This window comes from Myripristis murdjan, chromosome 17 (genome assembly GCF_902150065.1).
Source record: "Myripristis murdjan chromosome 17, fMyrMur1.1, whole genome shotgun sequence".
NCBI classification, from domain to species: domain Eukaryota; kingdom Metazoa; phylum Chordata; class Actinopteri; order Holocentriformes; family Holocentridae; genus Myripristis; species Myripristis murdjan.
In genome coordinates, this window is record NC_043996.1 from 25,193,160 (window position 1) to 25,218,973 (window position 25,814).

General features: G+C 41.0%; 1 protein-coding gene and 1 long non-coding RNA gene across 3 annotated transcripts; one reads left to right on the top strand and one right to left on the bottom strand.

Moving 5' to 3' along the window:
* The first annotated feature begins 9,963 nt into the window (after positions 1 to 9,963).
* LOC115375851 (ATP-sensitive inward rectifier potassium channel 10-like) lies at positions 9,964 to 23,954 on the top strand. Of its 2 annotated transcripts, none has more exons than XM_030075429.1 (6): positions 9,964 to 10,304; positions 16,017 to 16,362; positions 18,536 to 18,747; positions 18,958 to 19,089; positions 21,841 to 22,018; positions 22,963 to 23,360. In XM_030075429.1, the coding sequence occupies exons 2-6, from the start codon at positions 16,017 to 16,019 to the stop codon at positions 23,358 to 23,360; spliced, it is 1,266 nt and encodes a 421-aa protein (XP_029931289.1). In that variant the 5' UTR covers positions 9,964 to 10,304. The 2 variants fall into 2 exon arrangements, with proteins under 2 accessions (XP_029931289.1, XP_029931288.1); XM_030075428.1 differs by lacking the exon at positions 9,964 to 10,304 and adding an exon at positions 12,876 to 12,914 and having other exon boundaries at positions 22,963 to 23,954.
* LOC115375852 (uncharacterized) lies at positions 20,530 to 21,412 on the bottom strand. The gene is made up of 2 exons (XR_003929751.1): positions 20,897 to 21,412; positions 20,530 to 20,781 (listed from the first exon to the last, which is right to left on the bottom strand). It is a non-coding gene; the product is annotated as an uncharacterized LOC115375852 (long non-coding RNA).
* Positions 23,955 to 25,814: the final 1,860 nt, after the last annotated feature.

Genomic DNA, 25,814 nt, shown 5'->3' on the forward strand with positions numbered 1-25,814 from the left:
CTCCCTCTCTGATGCATCCCACGACAGAAGAGTCATACCTCATGATATGACCCGGAGTTGAATCAGGCCAAAGCATAATCCCATTTGTGTGCCGCTCTAATAATGTGGCACTTTGAGCTTCAATACACTGGAGGAATCAAAGCCCTGCGTGTTTATCATGGCATCATTCACACCATTGTGGGCCTGTTCTGCAGAGTGAGATGGGGCCAAAGAGCTCATCATTCATCTGAGGTGGTGCAAGACCTGCCTCACAGAGATCTTGTGCCATCATGTGCTTGGTCAGAGTCACCGGCCTGTCATGATTCAACACTGAGGAATTCCTGTGTGGGTGCTGGGACAAGACATGAGCTTCTACACACTCAGACAGGAGGAGGAGGCATTGGAAAACTGTACACATGCACGCGCCTACACAGACAGACAGACAGACAGACACACACACACACACATACAGTGATGCACCTTGTTTTTCTGGGTCCATTTTGTTCATTGTGTGGATAATGTAATGTCACACTATATCAGTGGTTTTAGAGTTTTTTGCGCAGCGGAAGTTACGTCACACAAACTGAGCTGCATGTACAGGCCACGCCCACATGCGGAAGACAACATGACACATACATCGCACAAAACTCGGTCAGTGACAGCAGAAGCGTCAGGGAGACAGAAGATCAGAAATACGACAGATGACAGCACAGTATGAAACAGCACCGGCATTTTGACAACAACATTCAAATGTGGCGCTACGGACGGCGGCGGAAGTGAGCGAGAGGGTCGGACTTCAGAGATGACGTATGTAGTGTGTCCCAATAGTATGCATACGCATGCATACTGCATACTAAACTACATACTTTGTAAGGGCAGCTGCAGTACATACTAAAAAGTAAAAAGTAGAAGTATGCGATTTGAAACGCCGGGCAGGTTCTCATCCTGCAATCAGAGTCATGCACACACACCCTAACACACACACTCACACACAGAGACTATGGCACAGAAGAGGTGGAGGGAGCAGTGGAGGCATGATGTGTTAATTATCTAGTTTCTTTCTTTCTTTCTTTCTTTCTTTCTTTAATTCTTTCTTTCTTTCTTTCTTTCTTTCTTTCTTTCTTTCTTTCTTTCTTTCTTTCTGTTGTAATAAAATATCAACAGTATTGCTGTATTGTTGCAGCAGGCACAGTTACTACATCTATGCACGCCAGTTGTTGTCAGCCGTCAGCCATGTGGTCTTGTTCTGAGTCATATTTTTGTATGTGAGGAAGGGGTTTGCAAATTAAAGAGATTCTCAACAGACACTAGCATGTGATTCAAGCAGAACAATCTCTGAAGGGCTTTTGCAGGCCAAACCCCTTCCTTTCTTTTGGGTAAAGCACCGCCAATCAAAATTATTGTCATGTACAAACACATGACTCAGATCAAGACCAAAACAACTGGCATGCATAGATGTGGTAACTGTGCGTGCTGCAAAAATGTGACAAATATAAAGTCCATCCAAACACTGGAAGGAAAATTCCTACTACATCCCTGTGGTCTAGCATATTTGGGACAAAACAAATGACCCCTTAAACAATGAATATAGCACAAAACTGCAATCTCAATGGCAATATGGAGTATGCAATTTCAAAGCATGATGCTGAAACAAATTACAGTTCACCGTCTTCATTCTGATTCTGTTGAGAGAGTCATGACGCCCACTAGAGGAGGTGATGTGTTAAAGAAACTAGCCCAAAGAGAAGTGTTTTGGATATACACACTGTAGATCCATATTGTATGTAATTGGGTTAAACTGATGTATCTCTGCTTTGTTGTATCTAATTACATTGTGGTATTATGTTTTTTGTTTTGTTTTGTTTTGTTTTATTTTATTTTATTTTATTTTATATTTTATTTTTTTGTGTGTCTTCCTACCCCACCCATTTTGCCTTCTCCCTTTTTGTCCCCCCTTCCTCTCCAACTTGAGATTGGTTCCTGCATTTAGAACCAGGGGACAAGAAAATGACTGGTTCCTACCTAACTAGGTTGAACCCCCAGCTGAGCATGCCCTCTGTCCCTGTGTATATATTGCCTCGTAACATGTTAACCTTGTTACGAGGCTCTGGTGAAGGCTCTGTGTGAGCCAAGAAACTGGTGAAATGTGAGTGTTTTGTCCTCCTTGACTTCATGAATTGGGATGTGCTGCCTTTTTACACTTTCTGAACACTGGATATTGGGTTCAGCACTCCACTAAAAATCATTCTGTTGAAGCGCAACTTTCTCCTCCAACTAAGTATAAACATTTTACTTTATTTCACTTCCCCAGAGGATGTTGCCATCTGGCAACACACACACACACACACACACACACGCACGCACGCACGCACGCACGCACGCACGCACGCACGCACGCACGCATGGCCTCCAGCAAATGGAAATAGAAATTTGTAATCTATTGCCACCTGCTGGCTGATCTCAAACTTGCATCAAGTAGGAAGAGGACCGTCTCAAATTCTGTCAGAGCCTTGAGTCTCATTCATAAAGTGTTTTCATCCTTGATTCCATAATTCAAGCATTTCAAATAATAGGACAAATTTAAAGTGAAATAATATCTGTGCCAACCAACAACCACAAGGCAACTCTTTTCCTATTCACACATTGCTTCCAGCCTCAACAAAGCTACAAAACTTGCAACTTACAGGTTGCAAAGGACCCTAGTGTGTCATGAACCACATTATTACACTATTTTCTGCCCTTTTCATTTGACATGTTTTAGCTTACACTGTAAGCCCGAGCAGCAATGCGTGCAACACTAAGAATGATTGTAACACTAAGTTCATATTCACTTCTTCACAAGTTACAATGAAAGCATACAAGTCACTGTTCTTAGACAAAAAGATGCGACCATAAGTTATTCCTGTGTAGTCCATTATATATATGCTAATTACCCATATATTATTTATCATGTCATGCACCGTGTGGCACCATGAATGCACTGTGAGTATTTTGGTGTCAGATAAGCTGCTGTGCAAAATTTAGTATAATTTAACTGCTGCTTATTCACACAGATGTTACTCATGCACCACCTCCACTTTTCTATGACTCACATATAAAAAACATGAATGGATGAGCAATTAATAATGATTAATTATGAATGAATGAATGAATAGGTAATAAATTTATGAGTAAAAAATGACCGCGTAAATGATTAACTAACAGATAATAAACTGTTCAGTGACTGAATTACATAGGTCATGAACAAACGAACGAATGAATGAATGAATGAATGAATGAATGAATGAATGAAATCCCCGAATGAAAGACTGCAGTGAGTGATGAACTGATGAATGATTGCGAATACATGGAGAATGAATTGATTGCCAAATGATGAATGAATGAATAAGTGAATTCATTAATCATTGATGACTACAAGAATGAATTCCTGCAGGCCTCTAAACCGCCCGTGACCCGGTGTCAGCCTATTCACATTGGCCCGGATACCCAGACTTGATACAGGAAGGAAGGGATTCTACAAGGAGCTTAGAAAGCAAAACAGCAAATAATTATGCAAGTGACAGGACGGAGCGCTGGATAAAAGAGGAGAAGAAAAAGAGAGAAACACAGAGTTTCTAAGGATGAATAAAGCGGAGGTAAAGCCACCAGCACCGTTACCATGAGCCAAAAGCACTGACTGACCCTTTCACACATGCACACACACGCACGCACGCACGCACACACACACACACACACACACACACACACACACATGGACCATCTTTCTCATTCCCTCCTCCTCCTCTTACATCCGGTAACCCCTTCCCTGCTTCCCTGTCACATGTTCAGCAGAGAAAAAAACAACTTATTCTGCCACTGGCCTAAATTACCACCGAGTAGCTCACATGCTTGGCATCGCACTTTAGATGTAATTTGTTGCATCAGGATTTAGGGACAAAATATGGTAAAATTGGGACAGTAAGTCACTCATTATAAGTTGATCTTGGTAACATACGGTGGCCCTGAGAGCTCAAAGCAATGTGACTTAAGAGAAGACATGCAAATAGACAAAACACAAGCAAAGTAAGAAAAAGTCCTCTTCAGCGTGTTTAGCCGACCTTTCATCGGTCAGATGTAGTCTTCTTTGATGAAAAACGCATTTTCAGGGACTATGAACAAATTTTGGGAGTCACTGTTTACAGTAACCAGACTTTGCAGTGTTTTTCTTTTCTTTTCTTTCTTTCTTTTTTTTTTAAAATCTGTTTTCTTCCATTGCTTGTGTTTTGTCTGTTTGCATGTGTTTTCTTAAATTGCAGTGTGCTGAGCTCTCAGGGCCGCCGTAGTAACAGCTAAATCGGTAATCAAAGCTGGCAAAAGGCATATACTGATCTTTGAGGAGCCTGGGCTGTTGAACGCCGATGTCATTCATGTGTTCCCGGTAATACTTTAACTCACACTTTCTCAAAAGAGGGGACGCGTACCCCGGGGGGTACGTGGAGGAACTCCAGGGGGTACGTGAGATTTTTCAAAATTCTACAACACGTAGATCTGACCGAGCAATCTGACTGGTCAGTAAGATATTTAGAATGTGCTCAAATGAGCATGATAGCAGGGCTAGCCATGCTCAAATGAAAACTACCTCATCACTGAAAATATTACTCCGCCTACATCGTATTGTCCGAGTCTGTGTGGTTTCCATGGCAACACGAAACGTTTCACAGAAACCTGCATCAAAAGCTGCTGTCAACTTTGTTAGTCTGCATAATGGACCGTTTTGTTGTCAATTTTGATTTATTTGGCGACCTAAGTATGGATAAATGGATAAACGAGGAAGACAAGACAGAACAGACAAAGCCGAGATAAGCAAGAGTGAAGAGTGAAGAGCTGGATCAGCTGGAGAGGTCAAGAATGAAGCCAGTCAGCCCGGTCAACGTCTTGGGCCGTCAAAAGTCTACAAGGCCACCTGACCACCGCAAACAGTTGATTTTTTCAACTGTAAGTAAAGAAGAGCTAAACAAGATCCTTGCTGATTTTTATGGAACTTTAATTTCTATAATAAAGAGAATGAAATGCCTCAGCAGATTCAGCACCACGGACAGTACCCGCTGAGGCAGAGTCAGCACCACGGACAGTGCCCACCAAGGAGGAGACAGCAGCAAGGACAGTATCCGCTGAGGTGGATTCAGCACCATGGACAGCGCCCGCTGAGGCAGATTCAGCACCATGGACAGTACCCCACAGAGGCGGAGTCAGCACCTCAGACAGTACCTGTTGAGGCAGAGTCAGCAGCACAGACAGTACCTGTAAGATTTTCTATGGAGATGTGCGGCTTTAACTTTGTTCTTGTTATAAATGTGTTAATGTTATCAGTTATTAATTAGCCTATTAATCATTATTAATTTGTTTAGTCTTTATGAGTTTTCTAGGCCATTGATTTAATTAATTTAGAAATTTGTTTGCATCTGTACATTGAAATGAACATTTAATAAATCAACACATCTGTGAAAGCTGTTGTCTTTATTTCAGAGGTAAATTGATAATAGCCGGAAAAAAGTGGTTAGCAGCTGCTTAGCCACATTAATCAGAGCTGACGTTAAATTGGGGTGACACCCCCCCAGCTGAAATAAAACATCTGCTGGTGAGTTTATGAAAAGATAGATGTTTGTTGTGGCGCCAACACTGGAAAACAGTAGCCTGCATTTAAATTTAAATATAACTGTTAATATAAGTTGATTGCACATAATGATCAGCTGTGCTGCTGAGTCGCTGTCACAGCACCTGTTAGATTAAAAATGACTGAGAGGTCAGAAGTATATCTATCAGTCCATGAAAAAATGATTTTTTCCAGCGGATTTTCTAGATACAACATGATTGAGCTAGCAAAGCTGTTTTGTGTTGCTATGTGTGGTATTTATTCAGTTTTGGGAAATCACGATGTCTAGAAAACATGATATGCCCAAGTTGGCTGGTTGACATGGACTAGTTAACGTCAGATCTCATGTATTTCCGCAGAAACGAAGAGAATACAAGCAAACGTTTATATTTTGAGAGCGAAATGCCCACAGTATGAATACTGTACATTTTGATTATACGTTTTATTTTGTTGGTAATAGTTGTAAAATCGCATTATTACACTCAAGGGTGTGCTTGACCGTCATTATAGTCATTTCACACCCTCTTGTGTAATAATGCTTAAATATATGTTAAAAAGTAGCATCCATGCGAGGTTCCTTAAAAATCATTATTTAGCCTAATAAATATTCATTAAAATATAAATGGAAGTTCATAAATGGAATTTTATATTCAGTATTCAATTTCATCATCCTGAAAAACCCCGAAAAGTGCCACGGAGGGCCAAATGGGCTTCAGGTTTTCAGTCCAACCAAAAACTCCACCAGGTGATTTCACTGATGACATCACCTTAAAGCCGAGAGAAGGGACCAGTGAGTGAAATCAACTGGTGGAGTTTTTGGTTGGAATGAAAACCTGCAGCCTCTTGTCCACGGCACCAGTTTGACACCCCTGTTTTAAGTAATGTCTAGTCAGTTAATATTGTGTTTCTGATATTATTTTGTTGTTTTGTGTTGTCTTTGTTATTCTGTGGGTAGCTAGTTAAAAGTGAATCCCTGAGAGATTCAGTTAAGACTTGCATATAGACACCATAGACAGCAATGCACATATGAATGGCACCAGTAATGTCATCACACCCTGTTTTCAAACAGTGTTAATGTGTTTTACAGTTTTTTTCAATTGTTTACACACAATTTTGAAAACAGGGCTCATTTTTTCTAAACACCTCACACAATTAACCAAACACCACACCCAATTTGCAGAACACCCCAGTTTGTTTTTTGCAAAATGAAATATATCAGCCAAAACCATAAAAAAAATTGATAAAAATCTTATTTTGTTCTCATGTCACAAACAGTCTTTCAATAATCGTACACTGTTTCAGTCTATTACATACTACTGTAATAAATTCAAAACACATTTGTAAAACCCCTTTTTTAAGAAATAGTGATGGAATTTATTCAGAAATATTGTTTGAGAGCATGGTTATGGGATAATTTAGATGACAAAAATATATTGACAAACCCAATACATTCTTCATGATTACTTTGAGGTATACAGAGTAAGTACACAAGTACTCTAAACGTACCAAGCACTGCACAACACTGATGCTGCAGACTGAAAATATTTATTTCTTACCATATACCCAGTTATAGTAACATGCCAATCAACAAGGAAAATCAGAACAAAATAGTAGTTTTCTTATCTGTAGACAAATAAGACGCTGAGGGAAGCTGGACTGAGAGTTCAGCCAAATCTCAGCAGAAATACAGCAGCGACAGTAATTCTTCTTTGTTCAGGTGCTATCACTTCTTCAGGTCTCTCTCTACCTCTTCCTCTACCTCCTTCTTCTCCTCTTTGAGTTCCTCCTCTCATTCTCACTCCTCCTCTTCTAATTCCTTCCATTTTTGTTGAAGACAGGTGAACTCACCTGCTGGCTTTTATACCTACCTGAGTGCTGTATTTTCAATTTAGCACATGTGTGTTTCCACACCAGGTTGATGTGCTTATCCAGTTTGTTCATTAGTGTGATCATTGGCAAGCCAAGGGTTTGTAATGAGAAGGAAATAGCCTCACAATCCTTATCTGTGTCTAAGGTGTGAAAATGTGTGTAGAGTTTTGCAAATCACTGTGTGTAATGTTTTGTAAAAAGTGTGAAGCTGAGTCTGTGCTTATTGTTGTGCAACTCTGGACAGGCGTTTTGCTTCTGTTGTGTAAAGATTTGTTAATTGTGTGAAAATTTTCATTTTAGTGTGTAAACAACAGGCTATTTCCTTCTCATTACAAACCCTTGGCTTGCCAATGATCACACTAATGAACAAACTGGATAAGCACATCAACCTGGTGTGGAAACACACATGTGCTAAATTGAAAATACAGCACTCAGGTAGGTATAAAAGCCAGCAGGTGAGTTCACCTGTCTTCAACAAAAATGGAAGGAGTTAGAAGAGGAAGACTGAGAATGAGAGGAGGAACTCAAAGAGGAGAAGAAGGAGGTAGAGGAAGAGGTAGAGAGGGACCTGAAGAAGTGATAGCAGCTGAACAAAGAAGAATTACTGTCGCTGCTGTATTTCTGCTGAGGTTTGGCTGAACTCTCAGTCCAGCTTCCCTCAGCGTCCGATTTGTCTACAGATAAGAAAACTATTATTTTGTTCTGATTTTCTTTGTTGATTGACATGTTACTATAACTGAGTATGTGGTAAGAAATAAATATTTTCAGTCTGCAGCATCAGTGTTGTGCAGTGCTTGGCACATTTAGAGTACTTGTGTACTTACTCTGTATACCTCAAAGTAATCATGAAGAATGTATTGGGTTTGTCAGTATATTTTTGGGATCTAAATTATCCCATAGCCATGCTCTCAAACAATATTTCTGAATAAATTCCATCACTATTTCTTAAAAAAGGGTTTTTACAAATGTGTTTTGAATTTATTACGGTAGTATGTAATAAATTGAAACAGTGTACGATCATTGAAAGACAGTGTTTGTGACATGAGAACAAAATAAGATTTTTATCAATTTGTTTATGGTTTTGGCTGATATATTTCATTTTGCAAAAAACAAACTGGGGTGTTCTGCAAATTGGGTGTGGTGTTTGGTTAATTGTGTGAGGTGTTTAGAAAAAATGAGCCCTGTTTTCAAAATTGTGTGTAAACAATTGAAAAAAACTGTAAACACATTAACACTGTTTGAAAACAGGGCATGATGACATTACTGGTGCCATTCGTATGTGCATTGCTGTCTATGCTGTCTATATGCAAGTGTAACTATAACAGAAAAGCAGCCACACAGCCCGCGTGAGCAGGGTGTGTCAGGCTTGAGCCTCACTGATGTGGCGCATCAGCTAGATTTTCAGTTTGGAGCCAACTTCCTCTAAAAATATAGACAGGAAATATGATCTGCTGATGATATGTCACAGATGTGAAAAAAATCTATTCATTTACAAACTATTTTAGCAATTGCATGGAGAAAGTGGGGGCTGCACCTGTATTGGTTTTTGGTGATGTATTATCAAAGGCACACTCTGCTGTCTGTGTGGACACCACACATGTGTGAGCTGCTGTGTGTCAGCAAGGCAGCCGTCACGCAGATACATGTAACCAGTCATATAAGATTTGAATTCTCTCCATCTTTAGCACCACCACTGCATACTACACCAAACTGTCTAATTACACAAAACACCATGGTAAAACGTCAAAAGGCCCTCCTGACCTTGTGCGAGAGGTGCACACAGGCACCATTTGGCACATTTGACCAGCGGTCCTCATCCCTCCCCCCATCTCTCATGCTTTGAATGAAGTAATGCTTTGTCACCCTCTCATGAGCTGGAATAAGGGGCTGTATTCGCCTCACGGAAGTCCCTCTTTATATGTCTGAGCCTAGCAGGACACTCCGTACAGACGCTGTTGGCCACAACAAACACTGGGCACAAAAGCTGTGAATAGGGGGCTCTGAGGGTTCCTCTTAAACCAGTGTGTGCGTGTGTGTGTGTGTGTGTGTGTGTGTGTGCAGGGGGTGATTTGTTGGGGCTTTTTGTCAGCCTGTGCGCATGTGCCTGTGTTCATTTGGGGCTTGTGTGTGTGTGTGGCACCGGACACGTGCATCAATCTGCATGTGTGTGTGTGTTCGCATGTACTTTTGTGGGCACTCTGCAATTGTAGTTGGGAGAAGTGGGATGGGAAAGGGAGGGAGAGGGAGGGGGTTGCAGGTGACATCTCGCAGAAGTAATACAATACATGCAACAGAACATGGTTGTCGAAAGGCAGTATTTAAAGCCTCATTATTTCAGGCCAATTTGTCAGGCCTCAATAATTCCATGGCGTTGCATTTGTGGTCGCTTGTGTTATTCTAATACTGAATCTAGAGTGGGAGGAGCAACAATCAATTATTACAGCAATTACATGGACGTGTGCAGGACATGACAGGGTGAGAGAGAGAGGGAGAGAAAGAGAAGGAGAGAGAGATGCCTCTTATAAAGCCAAGTCCTGTCACTTGGGGAGGAATTTGCGAGCGATCGGCCTGGGCTTTGGGTCAAAGAAACAGGAGCCTAAGTAATGACTGTCTCCATAATTCTCCTCAATGGTGTATCAATGTCGAGGACCGCAGGCTGCTGACGTTACTCTTCCAGCAAAAATCAGAGTCAAGTTGGGATGAGGGGAGTGTGCTGTGTGAGCATGCGTACGCAAACAATGCAGACATGTGCACGAGAAAGTGAGGCTCCAGGCTCCCAGCTCCACTCTGCATGAGTCAATTAGTTTGCAAGCCCCACTGAAAGGTAGGCAATTGGTTTTCTTTGCAGACGGAAGTGCAATTACTTTTCAGGTATGTTGGCAAAATTAATTTCCTTCTTGTGACAACATCAGCTGACAACAACTGCTCAATTGTTATGTTCCAAGGTAAAACAAATTTGTGAGTTATGTCTTTTTAAGTTTTAGAGATGTAGATAGATAGATAGATAGATAGATTTACTTTATTGATCCCAAACTGGGAAATTCTTAAAAAAAAAACAAAAAAAACTGGGAAATTCTTAATTAAGGGACAGATTTCTGATGGAACCTCCTTTTAAGACGGTTGCAAAAAGACATCATTTTTCATCTTGCATGCAAATGTAAAGCTGATGATTTTGTTTCCATCATGCAGAAAGCTGATATCACATTGCCTGTCCTGAAATTTCTGCATAAATCTACAGCATTCATGCAAAATAATACTGCATCAGAATGACCACAGTTTTCCTGGGTAGCTCAATGTGTAAAGCAAAGCACTATACACAGCAAGGGTTAGGGGTTTGAATCCCACTGGGGCTGTTCATGCACTACAAATGTATGCTGTGGGTCTGTGCTCAGGGCCGTAGTGGCGGGAAACCCCACTCAATTCTTGCTAACCACATTTGCATGTCATTTACGGAAGGAAGTTACGCTCCTTTTCAGGCTGATGCACATCCAAATTCACAGCATGCATCTCAATAAGTTGTGTCTAACTGGTGTAATTATATCATCAATTGTACTGTATTTTTTACAAGAAAAAAACAAACAAACAAACAGACTTTGGTGGATGTTTGCCTCATGATAATCACTGATTTGAGCTCTTAGTTTTCCCATCTTATTGTTTGTACTTTGTATGAAAGTCCATCAAATTGCACAGTGTGATATTATAAGGTGCAGAAACGTGCAGAGTTTGGTGTAGATTTTCACAGTATTCACACACAGGGTACAGTAAACCAGTCTATGAGAAACGGAAATATCTAGCCAAACTGATGAGCTTCTAGGGAATCAAATCTGACATTTCACAGTATGCAATTCACAGGAAATTCATATCATGCAACTGACTATAATGTGAAACTTATAGATGAAAAAAGGAAAATGGAAAAACCAGTTCATAGTATGAGACAGATGGGGGCAACAGTTAGTCAATATAAAGTTAGACATCTGTGTACTGCTTAATATAGCTCACTATAGAGTTTTCAAATTCAGTCACGGCTCCTATCCTGTTGAAGTTTAAAAAAATAAACAAAAATGAAATTTGATTTTCAGAAAAGCAGTCTTTACAGTATGCTGTTCTCTTTTAACTTCAGGTAAACTCAGTTAAAATGGTTTCACTACATCACCGCTACTGTCAGTTAAAGGTGCTGAATGACTCATCTAGGCCCCCCTCTTTCCTGGATTCTACTTATTGTTTTTTTTTTTTTCCATTTTAGCTGGAAGGGACATTTGATGCATAAACCGAAAATACATTGCGTGTGTGAGACGGAAAGACATCTGAAGGCGGGGAAAGAATAAGAGAGACGGCGTGGGGATAGTTACACAGAATATGAAAATATATGCAAGAGAGCAAAAGACAAGAGATAGATGCAAGGACAGGAGAGAAAGAGAGAGAGAGAGAGAGAGAGAGAGAGAGGAGAGAGAGAGAGAGAGAGAGAGAGAGAGAGAGGATATAGATCCTTTTGGATCAGACCAGGAAAAGTGATGGATTGTTACCTCTAATTTGTTTCATTGTTTTCTGAATTCGCTTCGTATTTAGATGCTTTGGCAAAACTGTCCTTGTCACAGTCTTGCCAATAAAGCGAACTGAGATGAACTGAGAGAGGGACAGGGAGAGGGAGAGATGGAGGGAGAGAGAAAGGGAGAAAGGGGAAAAAACAGAAAAGGAGGGGTGCAAAGAAGGACTAGGCGATGGGGTGGTGGGGTGAGGGGTGGGCGGTGGAGGGAGATTACTCCTCACTCCAGAATACTAACGAGGGCCTTTTGTCACAGATCTCTTTCTCTTTTCCGTTCTGTTTTTTTCTCTCACTCATGTCACACACACACACACACACACACACACACCAATGCACGTATAATTACACACCCACTTTCAGATAATTGCACACACACACACACACACACACACACACACATACACGAATGGAGATGCGTGGACACCCACATGCATCATACACACATGAGCATCATACATGTATAATTGCATGCCCACTCAGATAAACTCTCTCTCTCTCTCTCTCTCTCTCTCTCTCTCTCTCTCTCTCACAAACACACACACACACACACATACACACACGCACACACACATACACACACTGATGGCCACAGAGTCGTTTTTGTCAATGGTGTCTTTTGTTTCTTTCATCTCGGCTCCAAACAAAGCATTCCTGTGTACACAGAGGAGAGAGAGAGAGAGAGGGAGAGAGAGAGAGAGAGAGAGAGAGAGAGAGAGAGAGAGAGAGAGAGAGAGGAGAAAGGGAGAAGGAGATCAGGAAAACATTCAGCGCTCCTTTGTAGTGTGGCAAGAGAAAAAGTTTCGAGTCAGTGTTTGGACTCGGCTTTCTGAGGCAGGGCAATACAGTAAGTTGATGTGTTGCCATGGAGATGGAATACGTCCTGTTGGAGAGGTTGGTCCGAAATACATTTGATTATTCTACTCTCCTTTACTCTTATTTACTCCACTATGTGTCTGATACGCCTGTGGAGGCCTTTGTATGCTGTCACGGATCGAAAGAGACATGCAAGTGTGTGTGCATGTGAGACGAGAGAGAGAGAGATGATTGGGCGAGAGGGAGATACTGAGCTTTCAATGGTGTCATTGTAATTATGAAGTCTTTGGGTGGGGGGGCTCACCCTTGCATGATTGAAAATGTGTGATGTAATTAATGTTAATTGATTACGTAATTCTCGATCGGCATTGTAGAGGAGCTATTTTGATTTAATGCTCCAAACTTGGATGTCAGTTAGAAACGTGTGTGTGTGTGTGTGAAGTGTGAGAGAGAGAGCCATAGAAAGAGGGACATTCAGCAGCCTATATTGTGAGGAGGCAGAGTGTGAAACAACAAAACAATCGGGAGAAAAAGAAGTGAGATAAAGCCTGTAAAGGGCAAAGTGGCAGGATGAAAAAAACAAACAATTGGGAGCAGGGCACACAGAAAACGAAATGTTGGCCCTCTTCCTAGCAAACTCTTACCGCCGTCTCCAGTTTCCAGTTAGAAGTTCATTCTTTGTCCGATAAAGGCCGCTCTGGTTGGAAACAACAGTAATGCCTTTTTTAACTTCAAGATCTAGATAAAAGGCTGAGTTTCAGACAAAGATTTTTTACGGTAATTGAATCGTTCAAGTTTCTCCCCTCTCCCGACTCACAAATGAGACTCTGTGTGGACGGTTTGTGGGGATAATGTACATCTTCATCCTAATTCTGCATCTCTTTCTTCTCTCTTCCCTCTCTTATCTTCCTCTTTTGTTGGCTATGCTCCTCTTTGGTCAACGTGATTTGTTGGATGTAAGTGAGTGTTCATTCATTCATGCATTCATGCATCCAGTCATTCATGCAAACCTTTATTTAAGCCTCAAAAATCATTGAAGTTTCCCTCATTTGCAACGCTGTCAAGATACTGAGAAGCACGCATAATTTAACAACTTAAAAGACGATTTGCACACTGCGCACTGAGGTGGTTTTAGATCATCGTCTTGAATCGCCCAGGGTTAGTGTGTGGAGTGTTGATCTTGAAGAAGTGATAATTCCATGCATTCTGCGCACAAAAACTAAACGCAGATTTCCAAGTTCAGAATAAACCTCAGGAAATTGAAGCAAAACACAGTTAGTAGAGTGAGTTTGTCCGGCTCTGTGGTCCAGACAGGCATAGATCTTATATATAGTGGGGTGGTCAATGTCCATTAGGGGATTTGTGGATGAAAAGAGATGTGTAAATCACACCTCTGTGCTAGAGAAGACCAACCAACTTTGTAATACAAACTACAATGGTGACTGTCATAGGGATCTCCAGTAATGAATCTGAGGGCAGAATGGTAAACTGAGTCCAGAATTTGAGAGGAGAGAGGGAGCAGCAGTATGTCTGTGGATCACCATAATCTAGGACTGACCGAAACACTGCCTTAGCTATATGTTTCCTACAATTAAAAGGGAAAACTGGATCTGTTTCTGTACAAATATCCTAGTTTTTGCTGCAGGTGATGAGATTTTCAATATGATATTTAAACGTAAACAAATGATCCAGCCAAATTCCTAGCACAAGCTTTGTTATGCTTGCATTAAGTACTGGTTCAAGGTTGACAAGTGCATGTCAAAGAGCACTAGAAGAGAGCTGTAGGTTTTCAACAGCACATTGTACATAGTTAGCAATACAGAATTTTGTAAAGACGGTTGTTACGGTCAGTTCGAGAAGAGACAATATTACCAATATAAATTGTAAACAAGACAGGGCCTAGAACTGATCCTTGTGGAACACCTTTTGTTACTGGTAAAAACTCTGAATGGATATTTCTGGCTTTGACAGATTGAAATATTCCAGAAAGGTAATTCTGAAACCATCTACTAGCAATTGACTGAAACCCAAGATTATGTGGTCTCTGAATAAACAGAGGATAATCAAGTGTATCAAAGCCAGTGAAAACAGTAGCACAATGCTTTATTATGTCCAAGAAACAATTTCATTTACAGCTAATGTAATGGTGTTTAAAATGTGTGGACATACAATAACTGTCTGTCTCTGCTTGAGGGGGCGCACACATTTGTACATTGATCCCATAATGCAAATCAGTAGAAAGTACAGATTTTAACATAGTAACAGCCAGCTTGCGAACAGCTGCATTTTAAAAATATCACATGAAGACATTTTAGAGTGTGTTTTTCCTCATGATCATCACATGTAGAAATGACTCAGGTCATAAGGAAGAGGGTGGATTTATAACATATGACACAAGGTATGACCTTGTGTCATATGTTATAAATATGACACGTGTCATATGTTATAAATATGACACATAAGAATCATGACTAAATACCACAAATGTAAGGCAACAAAAAACATCCCTGTATATGTTGGACTTCAGATGTTAAAACATATATCTAAGCAGGAATAGCACTAGTGTTCTTTGATGGCATTAGCCACTGAAGGGTGTTGACTTCATTTATTTGTTCCACTATTTGTTTCATTTTCTTGCACTCTGATTGTGTTTTGCATGTTTTCTAGTTCAGTGGTTCTCAAACTTTTTCTGGAATCTGAGAAAATATATTTCTAATATTTATAGACTAATATTACACTCTAAATCTTTCTGATTGGATTTTTATTGAAGTAATGAATCTTTCCAGCCTTCAGTTTTCTTCTAATACTGAATAAAGTAAACCAGCCTGGAAAGAGAAAATCAAAATAGCTATTAAATAAATACAATACCTATTGAACCCATTTACACATATTCTAAGCTGGCATTACTTTGTATTCACGTGACAAAAAAGTGAAAACCATTGCTCTAGTCCAAGATGAGTTTTTATTTGTTTTTGTATTGTTTCACTGGAAACTGTTGTCTTATTCTTTATGATAAAAAAGTAACAGCTTTATGTTGATTTGGCACTTCTGGTTCATTCATTTAAGTTGCATTTTTTAATGTATCCAAGCCGGTGTGGTTTCAAGTAGCATTAACAACCAATTAATTCGATTAGCAGAGAAATAACATCACTTAATGTCTTTTTCCTTTTTATTGGCCAGATGACATCTGCCACACCCCCTTCTTCTCGTAGCTCCTCCCCTCAGAAGGTTTGCCACTCCCAGACGCAGACGGACGTTTTGAAACCTTTACTGGGCAGTGGTGTTTCTGGAGGGGGCGGGACCTTGAGGAGGAGGAGGCGTGTCCTGTCAAAAGATGGGCGGAGCAACGTGCGAATCGAGCATGTCAGCGGGCGGAGTGCACTTTACATGCGTGACCTCTGGACGACCTTTCTGGACATGCAGTGGCGTTACAAGTTCTTCCTGTTCACCGCCACCTTTGCTGGGACCTGGTTCCTCTTTGGGGTCCTGTGGTACCTGGTTGCTCTGGTCCATGGAGACCTGCTGGGTGAGAGAGAGGGGCTGCCAGGAAGAGAGAGGTCATACCTTGTGTCCAAAAAGCATGCTATATACTAATTATAAACAATACCTACTGTATATTCGTCTATTCATACATACATTATACTCTTTTGGCAGTTTGTATGATAGAAATTCAACACACAGTCATGGACAAAAGTATTGGCACCCCTGGAATTTTTCCAGAAAATACACCTTTTGATCTCAGATTTGAACAATCCCAAAACATCTTTGAACCTCCACCATGTTTGACTGCAGGTACTGTGTAGGCCTCATTCTGTTTTCTGTAAATGGTAGAATGACGTGCTTTGCTGAAAAGCTCCACCTTAGTCTCATCTGTCCATAAAATGTTCTCCCAGAAGGATTGAGGCTTACTCATGCACATTTTTGCAAACTCCAGTCTGCAGGACAGCGTGAATTTGTGTGGAAGTTGACTGAGGATGTTTATCCACCATTCGAACTATCCTGCGTTGCATTCTTTCGCCAATTTTCTTTTTCGTCCACATCCAGGGAGATTAACCACAGTTCTATGGGTTATAAACTTCTTGATTATATTGTACGCAGTGGACAAAGGAATTTCAATATCTCTGGAGATGGTCTTATAACCTTGAGATGGTTCATATTTTTGCAGCACCTGTTACTTGCCACAGGTGAGTTTAAACCAGCATCACATGCTTGAAATAAAATGATTTACCCACAGTTTTAAAAGGGTACGAGTAACTTTGTCCAGTCTATTTTTCTGAGTTTTCTGTAAAATGATGTCAAATTTGACTTTTTTTCTTCGGCTTTTTTGTGTTGTTCCAGTGCACATAAAGGAAATTAACATGTGTATACCAAAAACATTTGTAATTGCCACAATTTCTGGGAGAAATGGTGTACTTTCTGGAAAAATACCAGGGGTGCCAATACTTTCGTCCATGACTGTAATGCACTGTTTTTTTTGTTTGTTTATTTGTTTGTTTTTTAATTATAGAAACATCATACAACTACAAGAAATAGCAATAGTGTACAGTAACCTTACATTCAAAATACTGAGCCGTTTGAGTATTATAGAACATTGAATCCTTGAGTGTGCTGCATTTTTGGCCTTTTACAGAATGAACACACGACATACTCAAAATGAGTGTATGTGGTGCACTGTTGGGTACTTTCTAGTTTCACATCAGATACGTTTACTAAGTAAGCTGAGACAATTTCCTGTTTTAGGGTTTGAGGTTGGAGCACACACACAAAGGCTGCTTTTTTTTAACAGACAAGTTTTAAGCACTTTATTCAAACTCTTGAGCATTCACCTCTGTGGTCTGGTTTCTCAGGGCAGGTGAGAACAATTCCATTTGAATGTGGGTGACACCAATGACTAAGACACTGAAAACCATACTGTTGTTGAGTTCATCATGAGTAAAATGTTTTGAGCCCACTGTAGGAACTGACCCCATATTCTGTAGTCTCTAACCTGGCAGGAGAGCAGGTTAAACTCTTTCTAATGAACAAGTCAGTTGTGAGTTTTTAACTTTTGTTTCAAAGCCCTGGTATTCTTGCAGTTGAACAGTGTAAACTTAAATCCACCAAACACAAAAATGCGGTAAACTGTTCCACTGTTGCTCAAACTAAAGACAATAAACTGAGAACACTGTGGAAAAGCACAGAGAAAACTGTAAACATTTGGTTTCTAATAGGTGTTGCTGAATAGCACTTTAGAGTGTAACAGCTAGCAATTCACAGGTGTTGCAACTAGAGGAACTAAATGACTTGCAAGTTACTGCTAGCACTGAGAACTAACTGTAAACAGGAAGAACATGTGGTGTTGTGGTTTTAAATAAATATATTTATCTATATGCTATCTCTGTATAGGCTTCTCCTTTATACTGTGTTTGACTGCAATTGCCCAAGTGTTGGGCAGTTGCAGTTTGGTTGCAATTTTGAGTTTGGTTGTTATTTTATCTATGTATTTATTACTGTTGAACTTATGCTAAACCTTATTCAATGAACTGTCAGTGATGGGACAAGCCCAGTTTGTAGATCCAAGCACTCATTTGCATATATGCCCTCACATTTACAAATTTTAGTACATTTGCAAATATATGCATCTATTATTTCAACATAATTCATAATGATCATTTATAAATTGTCATTTTAAAACTGTTGTTTCAACTGTATTCCTTCAGAGTTTGATCCTCCATCCAACCACACGCCATGTGTGATGCAGATGCAGACCCTGACAGGAGCCTTCCTCTTCTCCCTGGAGTCCCAGACAACTATTGGCTATGGTTTCCGCTGTATCACTGAGGAGTGCCCAGTCGCCATCATCCTTCTCATTGTCCAGCTCGTCATCACTATGGTGATGGAGATCTTCATCACTGGTACCTTCCTGGCTAAGGTATGCTGAAGAAACCCAGTTATAATGTATTAAATTACTATTGCAATACTCACGGAAGCTGAATGACTGAATGTGAAGCCCTAAAAAGAAAGAATAAATTTACAAACATTGATCTATAACATTTTTGTTATCATATTTATTGTTCCTGGATATGAAAATGGATCATCATATCAAATATAAACCAGGCCTGACTGGGCTTCCTCTGCTCAGGTTGCTCGGCCAAAGAAGCGGGGTGAGACAGTGAAGTTCAGTCAGCATGCTGTGGTATCGACCCATGAAGGCCGACCATGCCTTATGATCAGGGTGGCCAACATGCGCAAGAGCCTGCTGCTCGGGTGCCAGGTTAGTACATGTGCATGTTCAAGTACTGTGTCTGTGAAACTGTGAGAGAAAGAAAAGAAGAGGTATCAATCATCAACAGTTGACACTTGATAGGAGAAACACCCAACACAAATCCTATGTGCATAATTGTATTGCAATATCATTCACATAAAAAGAAAACCACTGCAAATCCATGTAGTGCAGAATTAGGTAGATATCCATGAATAAATAATATCCACAAATAGACACCACATTTTTGAAAAAGGTTAAGATGTAGCTCAATTGATAGACAGTTGAAAGCCAAGGAAACCAAGAGCCGAGCCTGAAACTGTCCCATGAGTCAGTTGTTGCTCAGAATGATAGATCTCGCCCCGGGAAATCATGAGCAGACTCACGCCATGCGGGTTTCCACCAGATTCTATCAACACCCAAAGCAATACAAGAGAACTGAGCTGTAAAACGTATTTTAAATGTAATTACTGGCAGGAAGAGGAAGCAAAAAGCACACAAGATGCAATCAAACAGAAAGCTGGTCAGACTGACTCACAGATGAAGTTCCTTGTAAATTTAGAAAAATTTACTGTCATGTTTCTTGTGTCACAGAAGCCTTCTCCATGTAACTATTACTACTACTACCACAACTGCTGCCACTCCTGCACTTCGACTAAATTTGAATCAGGAGAGATTAATTTGAATATGGGAATTTGCTGAATAAAATAAAACATTAGGTCCTTATACAGAAAGGGAACTACGTAAGGGGGAAGCAGAGATTATGACTGGTTTCTCTGGATGATGACAAGCAGATGAGCTCATAGGTCTCAGAAGGTAATCGAGAGAGGTGCGCCTTGAAAGGGAAAGAAAAAACATGAATGAACCCGTGAGAAATGAAGCTGATTCTGACAGGATGCAGAGATCCAACTTCTGATTGGCTAGTGTGGAGAGAGTTAAACAATGAGTGTGCTTGTGAAAAGACATGCCCCATTTTCATATACCACGTTGTCTGTGATATTCTGTCTTGTTTGGGTTATGTGTTTGTTGGCACTTCCTGTTTTATTTTGTAGTATTGCCCTTGTATGTTATGTTGTTACTTCCTTTTGGTTTCCCGCTTGTTTTTCCCCACACACCTGTGTCTTGTTTCCTCCTTCCAGTGCCACACCTGTCCTGTGTCTGTCAATTATCCCTGATTGTGCTGATCCCTCCCAGTGTTTCCCTCAGCCTATCCTCTGTGTTCTCCTGTCTTGTGTTCCAACCCCTTCCCCAGGTGTGTCTTGTTGTATTAGTCTTGTGTGGCCGGGCCCAAAAGGCCGCACTTAAAATTACAAATAAATAAATAGGAAAAAAATCACTAAAACCGACAACGCCACCTAGGGATGATTAAAAGAGCCCTAGGACTCTATAAAAAAGGACTCAGGTTCTTAAAATCAGGGGAGCAGAGTTAAAAACCAACACGGGGACAAAACATCCAATTAAAACTAGATTTATTACAATACAAGAAAGTCAAGGGTGGTACCACCAAAAATAATTTACACAGGAGAATAAATACTAAAAACAATAAAATAATAAAAATAAATGCAAATAAAAGGATAAAAATGCTGCTTCCCAGCGGTAAAAAGCTCAGTCCGGCCAGTTCAGTCCACGCGTATCCCTGCGGCTCCTCCACGTAGCTCGTAGCCTCCCCGCACCAGCTGCCGGGTCCCCCTCACTCGTTCGTCCCTGCGGAAACACAGGAAAACCTGGCGAGTGTGGTGCTCAACTGCAACTTAGCTACTCCACTGACGACCCTCTTATAGCCCCCGTGTCCGCCACGAATTAAGCCGGGTATACTCACGGTTGTCCCGGGCGACAGCTAGTGGACTGCCGGCCCAGGCCTGAGTAAATTAGCGGTGGCGGACTTTGGGCAACCGCACGCCTTTCCCGGCACTATTCCGTCGTCCTCACGTTGGGGGACCGCTCTGTCAGGTGGTGGACTGTCTTCGCCGAACCGCTGCGTGTTCCCTCTCTCGGCCGAACCGCTCTGTCGACCCTCCGCTGTTCCTCGCTCGTTGCTCCGTCGTCGCTCGCTCCGTCAATAAAGGCAGCGTCTGTGCCTTTGTTTTCAGCGTCCCACACCTGTCGCTTGTTTGCTGATTAGTTAGTGATTGGGGGTGGGGCTTCGCAGGGGTCATTCAAAGTAAAAGCAGCATGCATACTTAATAAATAAATACACTCAAAACAACCCAATAATTAAAATATGATAAAACCACAGCAAACGAAGTAAAACACACACACTACATGCATAATAAAAACACAGCACTCAGGTAAAATAACACAACATGCAATAAAACATGCCATAATTCTGACCCTGTCACACTTGCCCTATTTATTCCCTGTGTGTCCTTGTATCCTCTGCCAGATTGTCATTGTCTCCCCTGTGAGTTCATGCTTTCCAGCGTTTATTTCTTCGTGTTGGCTTTTCTGGTTTTGGACTTGGATTGGATTGTTGGACTTTGGTTTTTGTGCTCATCCCCTGATTGGACTTGTTTGCCTTCTCTGCCCGCCTTCCCGTGTATGACCCTGGACTGGAAAAGTAAAGTGACTATCTTTACTTACTGTTTGTTTCCTGTGTGGTTCTCTGCATCTGAGTCTCTGTTCAGTTCAGAATTGTTACATTGTCTCAGAAAAGGTACAAAATGCATCATGCAAATGGTCAGCATGTCTATGCATTTCACGTTCATCCTGAAAAAAAAAAAAGCTTTTCTCACACAGCTGATCCCTTGTGAATGTTTCCTCCAGGTTACAGGGAAGCTGCTGCAGACATCCCTGACCAAGGAAGGGGAGACAGTGCGTCTGGACCAGAGGAACGTGCCTTTCCAGGTGGACACGTCCAGTGACAGCCCCTTCCTCATCCTGCCTCTCACCTTCTACCACATGATTGATGACAACAGCCCTCTGCGAGCCTGGGCTGCCAAGGGTGAGGATGGCACTGAGGATGACAGATGATGTACCTCCTGGTGGTGCTGTTATGAGCACCATGGGTCTTCTATTGCGGATGGCCCACTGGCTCAGTGCATGTTGGGGGGAATGCAATCTGTGGGAGAATGGGGTGTGTACATTTTGAAACGTTGTAAGGTCTCCAAAGTCGACAGGGTCCATCCTTTGGAGAGCATGGATGTAATTTCCAAATTTTATGGCAATCCACCCAGCAGTTTTTGAGACATCAAATTTGACATTTTGGCTAGAAGCTGGCACTAGAGAGAAAGATAGGGTCATCAAAATTGAGAGGAATCTTCCTTCGAGGATGAATACACTCAACAAATATCATGACAATTCCCGGATTAGATTTTGTGATATTTTGTGTGCAAATTAAGAGTGGTGCTACAACAATGGTCACAAGGCCACCAAAATTCAGAGGGTCCATTTTCTGGGGAGCATGAATGAGGTCATTAAAAATCATGGCAATCTGCCCAATGGATTGTGAGATCTCAAATTTGATATGTTGGCCTAAGAGGAAAGGTGATAGTGATAGCAAATTTGGGTTAATTCCCCCAGAGGAATGACTATACTCAGAAAATTACTTGGCAATCCATCCATTACATTTAGAGATACAATATGTTGTATAAAGTCGAGTGTTTGGATTCAGGGTGGTGCGAGAGGAGAAGATCATGAAGTCACTAAAATCAACAGGATTCATCCACTGAGGAACATGAGGGTGTTCACCAAATTTCATGGGAATTAAATCATTATTTCTTTCCTTTTCCCTTCCCTTCTTCATTTTGTTTGTGTTGTCTCTTTTTACTGGTTTCTGGGTTTTATCTGATTGTTTGAGCACTGTACAAATAAAATTTGTCATCATTTATTATTCCTCCCTTCATATCTCTCTGAAATTCATCTTTCCTTCCTTGCTCTCTCCACTAGGTGGTGGCTGGACTGACCCGGAGTTGGCTGACTTTGAGCTGCTGGTGATCATGAGCGCCACAGTGGAACCGACCTCGGCTACCTGCCAGGTCCGCACCTCCTACCTGCCAGATGAGATCCTCTGGGGTTACGAGTTTCCCCCTGTGGTCTCCCTCTCCCCCTCGGGCAAATATGTGGCCGACTTCGCCTTCTTTGACAAAGTGGCCAAAACCAAGACTACACCTGTTTTCAAACCATCCAGCCCCCAGCACGAGTACCAGAGCAGCGGGGGCGGGTCCGTACCAGAGGGGGCTGACCCAGAGAAGATCCGTCTGGAGCAGAGCTACAGGGAAAGAGGGGAGGACCGCGGCCGGGTCAGAGACAGCAGCCCCCTCAGCGTACGCATCAGCAATGTGTGAGCGGCTGGACTGGCTGAGACAAGACACATCCCAGCAAGCATTTCATGAACGGTGACATGCAAGAGGTGGCCAAGTTCAGCATCAACTCCAAATGCATCCCTAAGCACGACATTTTCACCATTTGACATTATGACAGGGCAAAAAAAAAATCATATTGATACAGCTTTGGAGCCTGATATAAGAAAGATATTTAGGTGCCAGTTTCACAAAACAGTACAGGTAACAGACACTATATTTACACTGATTTCCAGCATTGGTGCACACTGTTGTATCATTCAAAATGTTTGCTGGGATATTATACATTTAGAATACGTGTGACTGTATTCATGCACAGTAAGAGCTTCACACACTGCCTAACTGCAGATATGACGAGTGCATTTAATATGCAAATACACTTTAATGGATATAGAATAATAATACACGTATGTTCATACATAGCAATAATGGGTCTAAATTTCTCAGCGAGGTCTGTTTATGTTTCAGTGCAAATACCAATGAAAAATCTTTGGCCAGTTCAGCTACAAGGAGTGACAATATGACATGTAATACATGTGAAGTATTTTTGGACTGAGAGAGAGGAAGTGGCCTCTCACAGTACTTTTTGCATTTTTTTTTTTTTTTTTTAAATCAAAGAGCTCGTGCAGCTCAACATAGGCAGTGGATTTACAGAAACACAAACACACATTAATTTTTTATGTGTACTGTACATGCCAATGCACTCTAATATCCTAGCTAAAGCACTTTGGAGGAACTGTTACACTAATGTAGCACAACAATGGAATTTAGACACATGTCAGACAAATTGAATATACTGTATTCAAGGTGCTCTGTGTATGTCTTGATGGTGTGGGTATGTCTTATTTTATGTATGTATGCATGTTTCATGTTGCTCCTGTTTAAAAACAGAACTTTAGCACTTTACAGTATGTAGGTACATGGAGTACATTTTGCACCTTAGGAAGGCTGTGGCATTTCTAACTGGAATTAGCATGTGGATGTAACCTTAAAACACTTAAAACACTGAGTATCAGCTTTTTGAAAGCAGTTAAACTGAAGCTCCAAAATGATGCCTCTTTCCCGCAAAGCTAATAAAACTAGTTCCTATGTATCGGTGGCTTTGAGCAAATCGATACAAGTGCCATTTCGTCTCTAGAATATCACAAAGAGATACTGTTTGTAGACGGATTGGTAGACGGATGTATCTGGCTATCTGATTATTCAATTACAAGTCTGACACTGGAGAAACTTTCCTGCGAGCCGTTTGGGTTTGAGGAACTAATGAACCAACTAACACTGTTTATACTTCTTTTTCCTGAATTTGTCTAAGTGGGAAATGACATGCTGTTGTAATAATCCTTTACTTAACATCAAGCTCTTGTGTTTTATTTGTGTTTAATGTGAGACGGGGAGATCTGTTGGTAAATTGGCTGCGTTCCAAAACTGGAAAACCTCTCTAAAAAGTGATTTAATAAAGAATTATTAAGAATCTACTGGAATTCATTTTGCCCATTTTGTGCTGGGTTTCATCAAAAGGTAGCGAACTAAACTAAATATTCAACTGTCTAAATAAATGATATTTGGGGTATTTAGCCTTTTTGAGGTCATTTATAGTCACTAAATTCTAGTTTTAGTTTGTGAAACAGAATTTAGGTGAGTGAAAAAATGTATGACATTTCATTTATTATTATTAGTATTGTTGTTGTTGTTGTTATTTTTGTTCATCATAAGTGCTATGCCATTAGCTGGCCCAGCCCACTCCATACAGGATTATCATTTATATTAAAAAAAACAAACCTAAATGTCTCATTTTCTAACAACCACTGCAATCACAGTCATCCATATCTATCAACTCAACCTTACCATTTATATTGCCATGTGCTTGCCATACACTTTATATGCACACACACAGACGCACTCATATTTATTCAGTTTCATGATTATTAGAAAGGGAAATAGAGAGAGAGACAGAGAGAGAGAGAGAGAGAGAGAGAGTGAGAGAGAGAGCTCCTGTAAGAGATATTGGTCTGATGTGATCTTTGAAATGCTTGAACAGATAGATTTCATTCACTCATGGTGGGAACCATGCATGTAGAGACCATCCGTTCACCTTTTCTGCGTCGCACAAAGACACGACGGGTGGAACCAAAAATCTCAAAATTGGACTCATCAGCCCACAGCACAGATTTCCACTGGTCTAATGTCCATTCCTTGTGTTTCTTGGCCCAAACAAATCTCTTCTGCTTGTTGCCTCTCCTTAGCAGTGGTTTCCTAGCAGCTATTTGACCATGAAGGCCTGATTGGCGCAGTCTCCTCTTAACAGTTGTTCTAGAGATGGGTCTGCTGCTAGAACTCTGTGTGGCATTTATCTGGTCTCTGATCTGAGCTGCTGTTAACTTGCGATTTCTGAGGCTGGTGACTCGGATGAACTTGTCCTCAGAAGCAGAGGTGACTCTT

Bases quoted from the DNA above. Each gene is read 5' to 3' on its own strand.
- LOC115375851 (XM_030075428.1), top strand. From the start codon at position 12,876: ATGTGTTGCCATGGAGATGGAATACGTCCTGTTGGAGAG. The intron at 16,363-18,535 runs GTGAGAGAGAGG...GTATTCCTTCAG, and splicing joins GGTCCATGGAGACCTGCTGG to AGTTTGATCCTCCATCCAAC. The intron at 19,090-21,840 runs GTTAGTACATGT...TGTTTCCTCCAG, and splicing joins GCCTGCTGCTCGGGTGCCAG to GTTACAGGGAAGCTGCTGCA.